The 11,177-nt window shown below is 45.8% G+C and overlaps 1 protein-coding gene across 1 annotated transcript; it reads right to left on the bottom strand.

Annotated features, from left to right (window-relative positions):
* Nucleotides 1-2,373: 2,373 nt before the first annotated feature.
* Nucleotides 2,374-4,955, bottom strand: LOC139837990 (uncharacterized). The gene is made up of 4 exons (XM_071827333.1): nucleotides 3,887-4,955; nucleotides 3,292-3,358; nucleotides 3,114-3,204; nucleotides 2,374-3,018 (listed from the first exon to the last, which is right to left on the bottom strand). The coding sequence occupies exons 1-4, from the start codon at nucleotides 4,953-4,955 to the stop codon at nucleotides 2,374-2,376; spliced, it is 1,872 nt and encodes a 623-aa protein (XP_071683434.1).
* Nucleotides 4,956-11,177: the final 6,222 nt, after the last annotated feature.

Below are 11,177 nucleotides of genomic sequence, written 5' to 3'. Positions count from 1 at the left end.
TAATAAATATGTTTTTATTCTCATATCTTTTACGTAATAAGTTTTATCTCTTCTCTATCTCTACTATATAAAAAGGACGAACTTGTTCTGTTTCCTCCGGTAGGAGGTTTCGTCCAACATATTTTCAATATGACCACTTTGCCCTCCCACCGCAGCATCAAACAAATCACCGCACCATTAAAAATATCACCGCAAGATGAGGCATCAAAATTAAGCACCATTAGATTGGAAAGTCACTACAAGAAATCTGCCATAGTATGACATTTTTTTATGACTGGAAATCAAAATGTCATAGCTTTATGACGTTCCTATATTTGACCATCGTTGGCCACTCGGGGGGGGGGGGGGGGGCAAAACCCTAGAAAATCGTGACGTTATTGGGAAAAAACGTCATTGGCAATTTAGGTCAAAACATCATTAGCAAAATTAAGTGGCCTACGACGTTTTTCCACTGCCGATTGCGACAAATCAATAACGTCATTGGCATTTGGCTCAATACAATGGTATGTGTTTGGCTGCCATGTCATCCATTTTGCCTATGTGTCCCTTTTCGGGTCCCACGCGCCTCACACGTGTCACTAGAAGCAACTGACTTGAACTAACTGACATGTAGGACCAACTGATACTTGTGGGACCAAGGCGTCTTGTTATTTTTTTCTCTGTGCCGTCCACCATTTTGTTGGGTTGTCCTCTACTAGGCTGCTGGCTGCTGGTGATATTCTCTTCTTTTGGGCTCTCCTCTGCTGGGCTGGCCTACCCTAATATATATGGTGACGGCCCATCCGATTGTTGAATTGCTGGCCCGACGGCCCATCCTCTGCTGGGTTGGAGTGGCTCCTGATGGAAATAACTGGCAAAAAATTGCGCTTGCGGGGACTCGAACCCTCGACCTGGCGCTGCCGCACTACCACTCCCTACCGCTTTGCTACAATAGTGTTGTTGACACAAGTATGGTTCTCCATGTATATAGACATGATAGACTAATTAGTTTTCTTCAAAACAGGTGCGGTTGAACCGCTCCACCTCGACCAAAATCCCTCCGACCAGGTGCATCTAGGGTTCCTCTTCCGACAGCTCGCATGGCGGCGCAGTTCCCAGCCTGCTCGGGCAGTTCTTCTAGGTCAGGAGCGTCATCGCGTCGCCGCCGGCAGCCAGGCACGCCCATCCCGTATCGGCAGCGGCCATTCGATTATGAGCCCGCCGACGTCTGTGACTGTGGCGAGAAGATGCCGCAATGGATTTCTTGGAGTGATCCAAACCCTGGGAGAAGATACCGGAACTGCAAAATTCGCTCGGTTAGTCTTCGAGCACGCCCCCCCCCATTCTAAATTTCCTGGAGCCCGCCGTATTCTGAATTTTATTATCTACTGTGGCTTATTTATCCTCTTTTGTTCTTCATCTGTCAGATTGCTGGTGGAATAGGGTGTAGAGTGTTTAAGTGGATTGATGATTCGCTGGATGCACATCACAAAGAATTAGTTCGTGATCTGCGTGATGCTGTTTGGGATCGAGATGAAGAAATTGGGAGGCTCCAGGTAGAAAATGAGAGGCTCCAGGAAGAAAAGTTTCTACTTACTGCAAGGAAACAGAGCAACCCTGAACCAAAGAAAATGAGAGGCTTCATGGTTTGGGTGTTATCTGTAGCTTTTGTCATCTGTTGTACCTGGGTGATGTGTAGGAACTGAAATTAGGGTGAATTCAGTGATCTGTTGGTCAGGAGGAGAAGAAGCTAGAGTATATGCTAGAGTTATTGTGTTGTAATTCCAACCATTTGTCTGTTCGTGCCACAATGTTTAGTTCCTGAATTTGAACCATGTCTATGTATGTGTGCAATTCTGTTCAGTTGAAAATGTGTTCTGTTGAAAATGAGTTCTGTTGAAAATGTGTAGCAACTCCTTTTGCACGGCAGCACCGCCCATATATGGTCGCCGGCGTCAGCCATGCACGGCGGCGCCGCCCATATATGGTCGCCGGCGTCAACCATGCACGGCGGCGCCGCCCATATATGGTCGCCGGCGTCAGCCATGTATTGAAAAAATAGGGCATGGATTCCCCAAAAAATTGGGCACAAATTCTGGGAACAAAAAGCTGACATATTCAACATAAATTCTAAGAAAAACAAGCTGGCATGTTCAACATAAATTCTGGGCCAAACAACCTGACACATAATCTGAAATAAACTAACATTACACAAACTACAGATTCAAACTGCTATTCATCCATTACACAAACTACAGATTCAAACTGCTATTCATCTTCTTCGTAAACTGGACGATTCCTAGTCCTATTTCCTCCATCATCATCATCATCGCTGCAATATTGGTACATTGTCTGATCAACCTCCTCGATTTCTTCAGGCACAACCTCCTTGCTCTATTTCTTCAGTTTGTCCACAATGACTTTTTGAAGTAGCACACGTTCCTGGTCACTTCTCGTCCTACTCCGTGCAGTGCCTTCTTTTTCTTGCACAGGAACTTGACTGGAATCTTCATCTTGATATGATAGTCCAGCAACACCGGGTCCCTGTTCATTTTCTTTTACACTCCATAGATGTCTATGGTGAAATATCTGTACAACTTGCCATTTTCCTTTCAACTTGGTGTCTGGCACATAAAAGACCTTGGTTGCTTGTGATGTCAGAAGGAAAGGATCATTCTTGTACCAAAACTTTTCTGTGTTAACACTTTTGAAGTGTCCATCATCGTCGAATCCGGGTTTCCTACCACCAAGGTCAAACCAGTCACACCGGAAGAGGACAACTGACCGATGGACGCCACCGCTGGAGTTGTATTGCAATCTGATGATGGATTTGAGCTGACCAAAGAAGTCAATGCTGTTGCCATCATGATCTCCCTCAGAAACGATTCCACTATTTTGTGTCTTTTTGTTCTTCTTGCGGTCAACAGTATGGTACCGAACACTGTCAACAAAACATGCCGAATATAGTCTCACTCTAAAATCTGGTTTGCACGCCAAAGCATAGAGATCAGGACAGACATCATTTTGCATTTTTCCAATCTGCAAAAAATCAACCAGGGGGTGAGTAACATACACAGAAAATTTATATCATGAACTTTTCCAATCTTCAGAAATAAACCAGCTAAAGATCTCACATGAGTCTGAAACCATCTAGCAAAGTTCTTGGCAAGCCATCTATCAACGTTGATCTGACCACCTCGTTGGTTTAACTCTTGTTTGCACAGGCTGGAATGGCAACAGAAAATAGATCCTAATTATTATTTGGACAGGCTGCAATAACCTATCTATATATGGGGATGAAGAGAAACGTACTCAATGTATGGATCAACCTCAGGGCAACTTCGGAGCACATACCACACCATGTTGTCATAGTCCTCACCTGCATACACATATTGAGAGGCTCCAGTAAATTTCACACCGTGTTTGAAAACAGGCACATCACCAATATGTGAATCATCCCGCTCCGGATTTCTGCTTGGACGGTTGAATCTTGTTTCAACATCGTCGAAGTATCTCGAGCAAAATGTCAGGCACTCATCAACAATATATGCTTCGGCAATCGATCCCTCCGGCCTGGCATTGTTCCGTACATAACGCTTCAATGTTAGCAACCTTCTTTCAACTGGGTACATCCAACCGTAATGCACTGGGCCTCTAAGCCTTGCCTCTTTTGGTAAATGGATGGCCAAATGCACCATCACGTCGAAGAAAGATGGGGGGAAGATCTTCTCAAGTTTGCAAAGAATAACTACGATTTCCTTTTCAAGTCTCTCCAGAACGTCTCTCTTCAGTGTTTTGCAGCACATCTCTTTGAAGAAATTTCCAAGCTCAGCAACCGCTTTATATATGTCTTCATGGATTGTTCCTCGCAGGCTAGCCGATAAGATCCTTTGAAGCAATATATGACAGTCATGGGTCTTCAGCCCTTGAAGCTTGCACTTATCAGCAGCCACACACTTGGATATGTTAGACGCGTACCCATCTGGAAACCTCACAGCTTTTATGAATTCACAAAATGCAATTTTTTCTTGTTTACTCATTGTATACCACGCATGTGGCATCTCAGAAGAGTCAGCTGAAACAGGCTGCAAATGCAAGTCACCTCTTATGCCCATGTCTTCCAAATCAAGCCTTGAATTCACAGTGTCCTTTGTCTTGCCTTGTATGTTCATGAAAGTACCAATCAGATTGTCACAAATGTTTTTCTCGATGTGCATTACATCAAGATTATGCCTCAGCTTTAGATCTTCCCAGTATGTCAAGTCCCACAAACATGACCTACGGCTCCAACACTGACCGTCCTCACATTTCCTTTTCTTCTGAAGCTTGCCTGGTATCACATGTCTAACCCTATCAAGCTGTTCCTTCAGCTCTTCTGGAGTGAATTCCGCTGGCTTCTCACGCCTTTCAGTAGCACCATTGTATTCTTTGCTACTTCTCCAAGGATGGTACCGAGGTAGCCAACGGCGGTGCCCAATAAAGCAGATTTTGTTCCTTAATTTCTTGGAGCAATTCTCTTTGTCACAACGCACACATGCCTGGTAACCAGCTGTGGCCCTCCCTAACAATGTGTGCAGTGCCGGATAATCATGAATGCACCATAAGATTGCAGCACGGAGATCAAACTTGTCTGGACTATTGGCATCATATGATTTTACACCTTTCGAGAGCTCCTGCAGCTCTTCCATCAAAGGCTCCATGAAGACATCAAAATCTTTTCCTGGAGAGGATGGACCAGGGATTAGCAATGTCAGCATGAAGTTGGACTGATCCATACATGCCCAAGGTGGAAGGTTGTATGGCACCACGAATACAGGCCACATGCTGTAGGAGTTGCTCATATTCCCGTAGGGATTAAAACCATCCGTGGCAAGTCCAAGCCTTATGTTCCTGGCATCAGCGGCAAAGTCTTTATGAATATTGTCAAAATATTTCCATGCATCCCCGTCTGCTGGATGACTGAGATCATTCTCCATGTCTTGCCGATTCAGTTTGTGCCACTGTACTTCATTTGATTGCTCCTTTGAAAGAAACATTCTTTGCAGCCTTGGAATCAATGGGAAGTGCCTCAGCACCTTCTATGGGATCTGTCTCCTACCATCAGTATCTTTCCATCTGGAGGCTTTAAACTTGGGGCAATTATTCTCCTTGGCATAATCCTTCCGGAACAATACACAGTTTTTCGGGCACACATGGATACTCTCATAACCAAGGCCCAACCTGCCGACTATGCTAAGTGCCTCCTCGTATGACTTTGGTATTGAGCTAGTAGGGTATTGCAAGGCCAAAATCAGGAGTATCGCGTTGAATGCAAAGTTGCTAATCCGATAGTACGACTTGGCCTGAAGTAACTTGACTGTGAGTGAAAACCTTGACATTGTACCCCCATCACAGGTTGCGCGCTTGGCTTCCTCTATCAACTCAGCAAATATAGTGTCCTTTCCAGGACCTTGCGGTTCTGACTTGTACAAATCAGCAAGCGGATCAGGAATTCTATCATCTTCGTAACCATCTTCCTCTTGCAAACCAAAATAGTGTGCCTCTGCATCACCTCCACCAACATGGTGTGCCCCTGCATCACCTCCATGTCCAGCCTCAGGTTCACCTCCATGTCCAGCCTCAGGTTCACCTCCATGTCCATGTCCGGCTTCAGGTGCACCTCCTTGTCCTCCATGTCCAGCTTCAGGTACAGGATGTAATGGTTCTCCATGGAAGACCCATCTGTCATAAGTGCTTGCCATCCCAAAAAGAAGCAAATGAGCCTCTACTACATCTAGAGGTTTTGTGCACCAGTTGACAAGGGATTAACTTATCAATGCCTACAAGTTGTAGACTAGGGTTTTAGTCGGAAGTAGAGGGCAAGTAGATCTCGAAGGTTTCAGCCGAAAAGTGCTCGACGATATGAAAACTAGGGTTTGTGAGACAATGAATCGATGCTTTCTTTGTCCCTCGACTCCCCCTTATATAGGAGGCGGAGCCGAGGGATTCGTAATACACAAGTTACAGAGTCCGGGAGGGTTTCCAACCCATCCCGCAAGATTACAAGTAGTATTTCCTAATACAACTCTAGCTTTCCTTAATAGTAACTTGGGCTTCCGATTCTTCTTATTCTTCGAGTCGTGGGCCTTCAGTAAACCCCGGGTACCATCTTCGGCAGGCCCATTGGGGATGCCTATGTCAGTAGCCCCCGAGATTTTGCTTGAATCGCAGAAACAGGGAAAATCTCCAACTTTATATTCATTCAATAGCTCTGCCGAACTTTACCACATATCTTTGGATACGTAATTATATATTGTACAGGGATAATGGTAGTTGGGGCTAGTTCATCTGACGGATCAGGTACTAGTTAACTGCTCTAGTGGCAATCCGCAAAAACCTACTTCAAGATCACGTCCCTGGACATGATCTCGGGATACTGGTGTAAACTTCGACAGGTGCCGCTTAAGGTCTTACCATTCTGTCGAGTCCCAGTCATTTTTATCGAGTACCTAACGCGTCCGTTAGGATTTTTCTTCGTATCTGTTGATACGGAAAAAAGTAGCAAACCAACGTCAGAGACGGCGCCACGCCACTCAGAACGGATCTGGGGTCTTACCTTCACAAAGTTTTGCGGCATTTAGAGATTGTTCGCAACTTTGGCGCTCTGAGAATATATTGTCGAGTGCTTTTTCGGCTGTTGGAATAGCACATTTTATTGAGTCAACAGATGACTTATATTGCCTTCCCGATGGGAGTATATGTAGAGTTATTTATATAACTCGAAATATGCTCACTTTTTCTTCTTCCTTCTCTCTTTTTTATGATTTCATCGGGCACGCGAACAGCGTTCCCGATGGGAGTAGCCCCCGAGGCTACAGCCAAGGACTTGTTCTTGGGTGTAGGCTCAACGCCTTACGTTGCTATATTTTCCTTCTTCCAATGAAAAACTTGTTTTTGACCAAAGGCTCTCGGAATAATCAATAATCTTCTGTTGTCGCCATTCTTATGAAGCTTCATAGCCGAGATTTTCTCTTGCCAGGGTGACATCATTGCTGACGATAGCCACGATCACTGTATCGGGGAAACGCGAGAACTGCGCTCTCTCTGCCTTGCGGGCCCAAATTTCTCATCAAGTTGACACGTCGTGCAAGTGGGGGACACACGTCCTCCGCTTTTCCTAGCGCACGCACTGTAGCGCCTGTTCCTTCCCTTCGCATTGAGTTTGCGTTTTTACCCCTTGTCCACGTGTACACCATCTATCTCACAATTTCTCCATCCAACAGTGCGTCGATCCACCGCACCTCTACTTAAGGTCGTCGTCTTCCACCTTCCACACTTTCGCTCGTGCCGCTCCTCTGCTCTCCTCTGCAAAATCCTCCATTGCGCCCCATAGCTCTTGAGCTCAACCACGCTCGTTCTTTTCTCCTCCGCTCTTGTTAATGCCACCGCGTGCACGGCTCACCAGGCACAGCACGCCCGAGTCCAAGATGGCCGCTGAAGATCTGGAGTGGGAGACATCCAAAATCTCCAATCAAGATATGAACCTGCTGAAAAAGCTCGGGTTTACGAAGAAGGAGAACGCCCTGCGCTTCCCCAAGGAAGAAAGCTATCCATCGCCTCCAATCGAATACCAGGTCAGTTTCGTTGACCACCTCATCCGCGGTCTTTCTCCCCCTATCCATGAGTTTCTTCATGGTCTCCTCTTTGTCTATGGGCTTCAGCTTCATTAGCTGACGCCCAACTCCATCCTTCACGTGTCGATTTTTATCACACTTTGTGAATGCTTCCTCGGAGTCCAACCTAATTGGGCTCTGTGGAAGCGCATCTTCTGCCTCCGCCGCAATGGCTCTCACAATGTCGCCTATAACATCGGCGGCGTTGTCATTTGCGTGCGCTCTGATGTCGAGTACTTCGACGACAAGTTCCCCGACTCCGTCCAAGGGTGGCGCAAGAGATGGCTCTATGTGCACGAAGAAAGCTCCGACTCAGTGGAGTACAATATTGCTCCTTTCGATGGAGGAGCCAAGATTCTTCGCCGCCGTTCCTGGGACGCTGAAGCTACCGAAGAAGAGAAGTTGGCGACAGAGGCGCTGATGACTCGCATCCATGAGCTCCAGAACACCCATGGCAAGGAACTGCCGGGTATCCAGATTACGGCCTACTTCCTTAGGATTAGAGTGCAGCCTCTCCAGGCTCGCAAAAATCCCCTTTGGATGTATGCTGGTGAAGAAGACGTCGACAGGCTCTCCAAAGACCTTCCTATGAAGGATTTGGAGAAACTGATCCGAAGAATCTCGTCGCTTAGCAAGAAGGATACTATTCCATCCTCTTGCCACATTAAGCTATATAGTGGCACCAATCCCCTTACCGAGGTAGTTTTTCCTCTTGACTACTATCTTGTCTTCTCGATTTTTTAGCATTTGTCGACTACTATCTTGCCAGCGTTTTTTGCATAACTTTTTGTCGACACTCCTTGTTTTTTGCAGAACCACCCTGTTCTAGCTTCTCTTCCTCCTCTTCCTGAAGGTGGAGAAGTCGAAGAACGTACTATTGTCACCAATGACAACCAGGGTACTTCTCGCCCTGAGAGTGAAGTCGCGGGTTCTCACAAATCCGCGGCTTCCTCTGAAAAAGAAGCCGAGTCTGAGGCTACTGCCTCGACACGCTCCCTTCCTTCCGCTGTTTCTCCAAGGGACAAGAGGAAAAGGGACGAAGTCGCCGATTCCGGCGCCTCCAAAGCCGAAGAAGTTGGTCCTTCTGAAAGGAAGACAACTTTCAACCCCTACGAGGATGCCCTTGTCAGCTCGTAAGTTCTCTATTGATCTTTGTTGTTTGTTCTCGATGTTCTTGTCTATGTTAATTCTTATATTGTCGCCGTTTATTGTAGCGGTGACGAGGATGAAGATCAACCTATTGACGCGACTGCTCGAATGAGTACGTCGCGCACTTTAGTTGTCTCTGAAGCTCAGCCTGATGGAGATGAAACCTCGCCTCCTCAGCAAAACATGGAGCATCCTACTCCACCTGCAAGCCCCCGTGCCCCTTCGCCCAAGAGGGCGAGGGTCGAACTAACCAAGGAGCCTACCTTACTACTTGGTAGCTCCACGAATCCTCCTCTGGATGACGTAAGTTGCTCCCTTCTTTTCTTCTATGCCGAATATTTTCGATGTTGTCGACTCTTTTTTGTTTTTCGCTTCTCTTTTACTTTTTGCTGTCGAACTTTTTACCTTATTGATGCTTCCTTCTCTTTTTCTTTTGTCAGCCTTTGATGAAGGAATTCATCCGTCTCGGTACCCAATTCATCGGGTACCGTGACCATGCTAAAAAAGCCGAAGGTACTATTTTGCTACTTCTGGTAAATGACCTCTCCATCATTTCTTATCATGATTTTGATTGCTGTCGACTATTTTGTGAAAATCTCGTAGAGGCCAACAAGCGTGCTGATTCTCTTGCTCGTAAACTGGAGCAAAAGGAAAAGGCTCTCAAGAAGGCTGAATCTGATGTTGCTGTTATCGAAGATCTGCGTCAAAGACTTCATGAAGCGGAAACTTCTTTGAGCGACAACATGGCCGAGCAAGCTGCTCGTGAAAAAGAAATCCTCGGCTGTGTGCAGTCGCAGAGTCGACGTTTTGTTAGTAAGTACCCAAACCTCTGCTATTTCTTCGGGTTGTCAATTTTATCCTTGCGCAATTTTTGACGAGCTTTCTTTTGCTTCTTTGTAGGGAAAACGCATCAAGATTTTGACTTAGAATGTCCTGAGGGTGATCAGCTTCTTGACGAGCTTTCTCTTCTTGAATTTCATGGAGAGGAAGCACGCGAAGGCCTTGCTGAAGCCAAAACAGGTCTGTCGCGTCTTTTTCCTTATTTCTTCCCGAAGAAAGAAGAGCCCAAGGTTTTCACAACTCTCGCCAAGTGCTTCAACTCTCAAGAAGATCTTGGGCTCAAACTATGCCAAGAAGGCCTGAAGATTGGCGTCGAGGGCACCATTGCTCTGGTTGCTGACAGCCAATAGGACGTCGATTGGGCTAAAGTTGGCGATATAAAGGAAATGGAGACGAAGAAATGGCAATCTTTGATTAAGGCTGTCAAGCCCAACTCAAAGCCAATCCTTGCCTTCCTTGGCTACAAACCAACTCCTGCTCCCAGTTCGTCGAAGCCGGAGGTCAAGTAGACCACCCTATCTTTCTTTTGTTTTCTCTTTTCTTTTGATGCTATCGCTAGAATAGCTTTGGTGACACCTATCTCAGTAGTTCGATAGGATATCCTCCTTATGTAATACCTTGTAAATATTTGGAGAATCAATGGAAATCTATTTTGCTTGATGATTGATGTCGAAACTTTTATTTTCAGTTGATATTTGATAACTACACTTCAACTCCTCATCCCTCCGACGTTTTCCCTTCTTCCTCCCAATCGAAGAAAACGCCTGTTGAGAATGAATTTGGTGAAGACTCTTCGAGTAAGGGTTCAGCGCAAGACTTGGAGGAACTTCGTCAACAGCTTCAGTATATGAAGAAGCAAACACTTATAATAATGGACCAGTCTCGAAAATCATCCGAGAGGGAGAAAGTTGCACTGCAGCAGGCTCAAGAAGCCATAGTTAACAAAGAAGCCGCCGTTTCTGAAGCTGCAAAGGCTACCACCCGAGAGAATTTTATGCTCGAGTTGATGACTAAAGCAAGTTTGGATATGACATGTATGTTTTGCAAACCAAAATTTCCTCTGTTTTTTCCCTGTTTCCTCCTTTGAAATTCTTGTGCTGTCGCCAAATAGGTTCCTTTCTGAACACTGCTACTGAGGACCAACTGGTAGACACAAGGACAAATCTCCTTGTTAATCTTTCACTTGACCATGGTTCTCTGTTCTGGGCTACTCCAGAACGCACCCGAGAAATTGTCAGATTTCAAGACCGCGCTTGTCAAGTTCGTGAGTTCCTTGATTTCTGTACAAGAACCTTGTCTCTAGTTTATAGTACCATGTTTCCTCGAAATGAAATACCGGACACTCTTCCTGCTCTGATGGAGAAATTTCAGGATGCCCCTCGTATCCATAATTTTGTGCGAGCTCAACTGTCTGCTGGGGCAAAATTCGCCATGATTATGATACAGATCTGCTACCAGAAATTAGATCTGACAAAGATTGTCGCCAAGTGTTTGGCCAAGCAGTCGAGGCGAAAGAGGAACATCGACAAAATCAACGATATTGTAACTCCTGTAGCC

The sequence above is a fragment of the Lolium perenne genome, chromosome 3, assembly GCF_019359855.2.
Source record: "Lolium perenne isolate Kyuss_39 chromosome 3, Kyuss_2.0, whole genome shotgun sequence".
NCBI lineage: Eukaryota > Viridiplantae > Streptophyta > Magnoliopsida > Poales > Poaceae > Lolium > Lolium perenne.
This window is presented reverse-complemented; position numbering and strand designations above follow the sequence as displayed.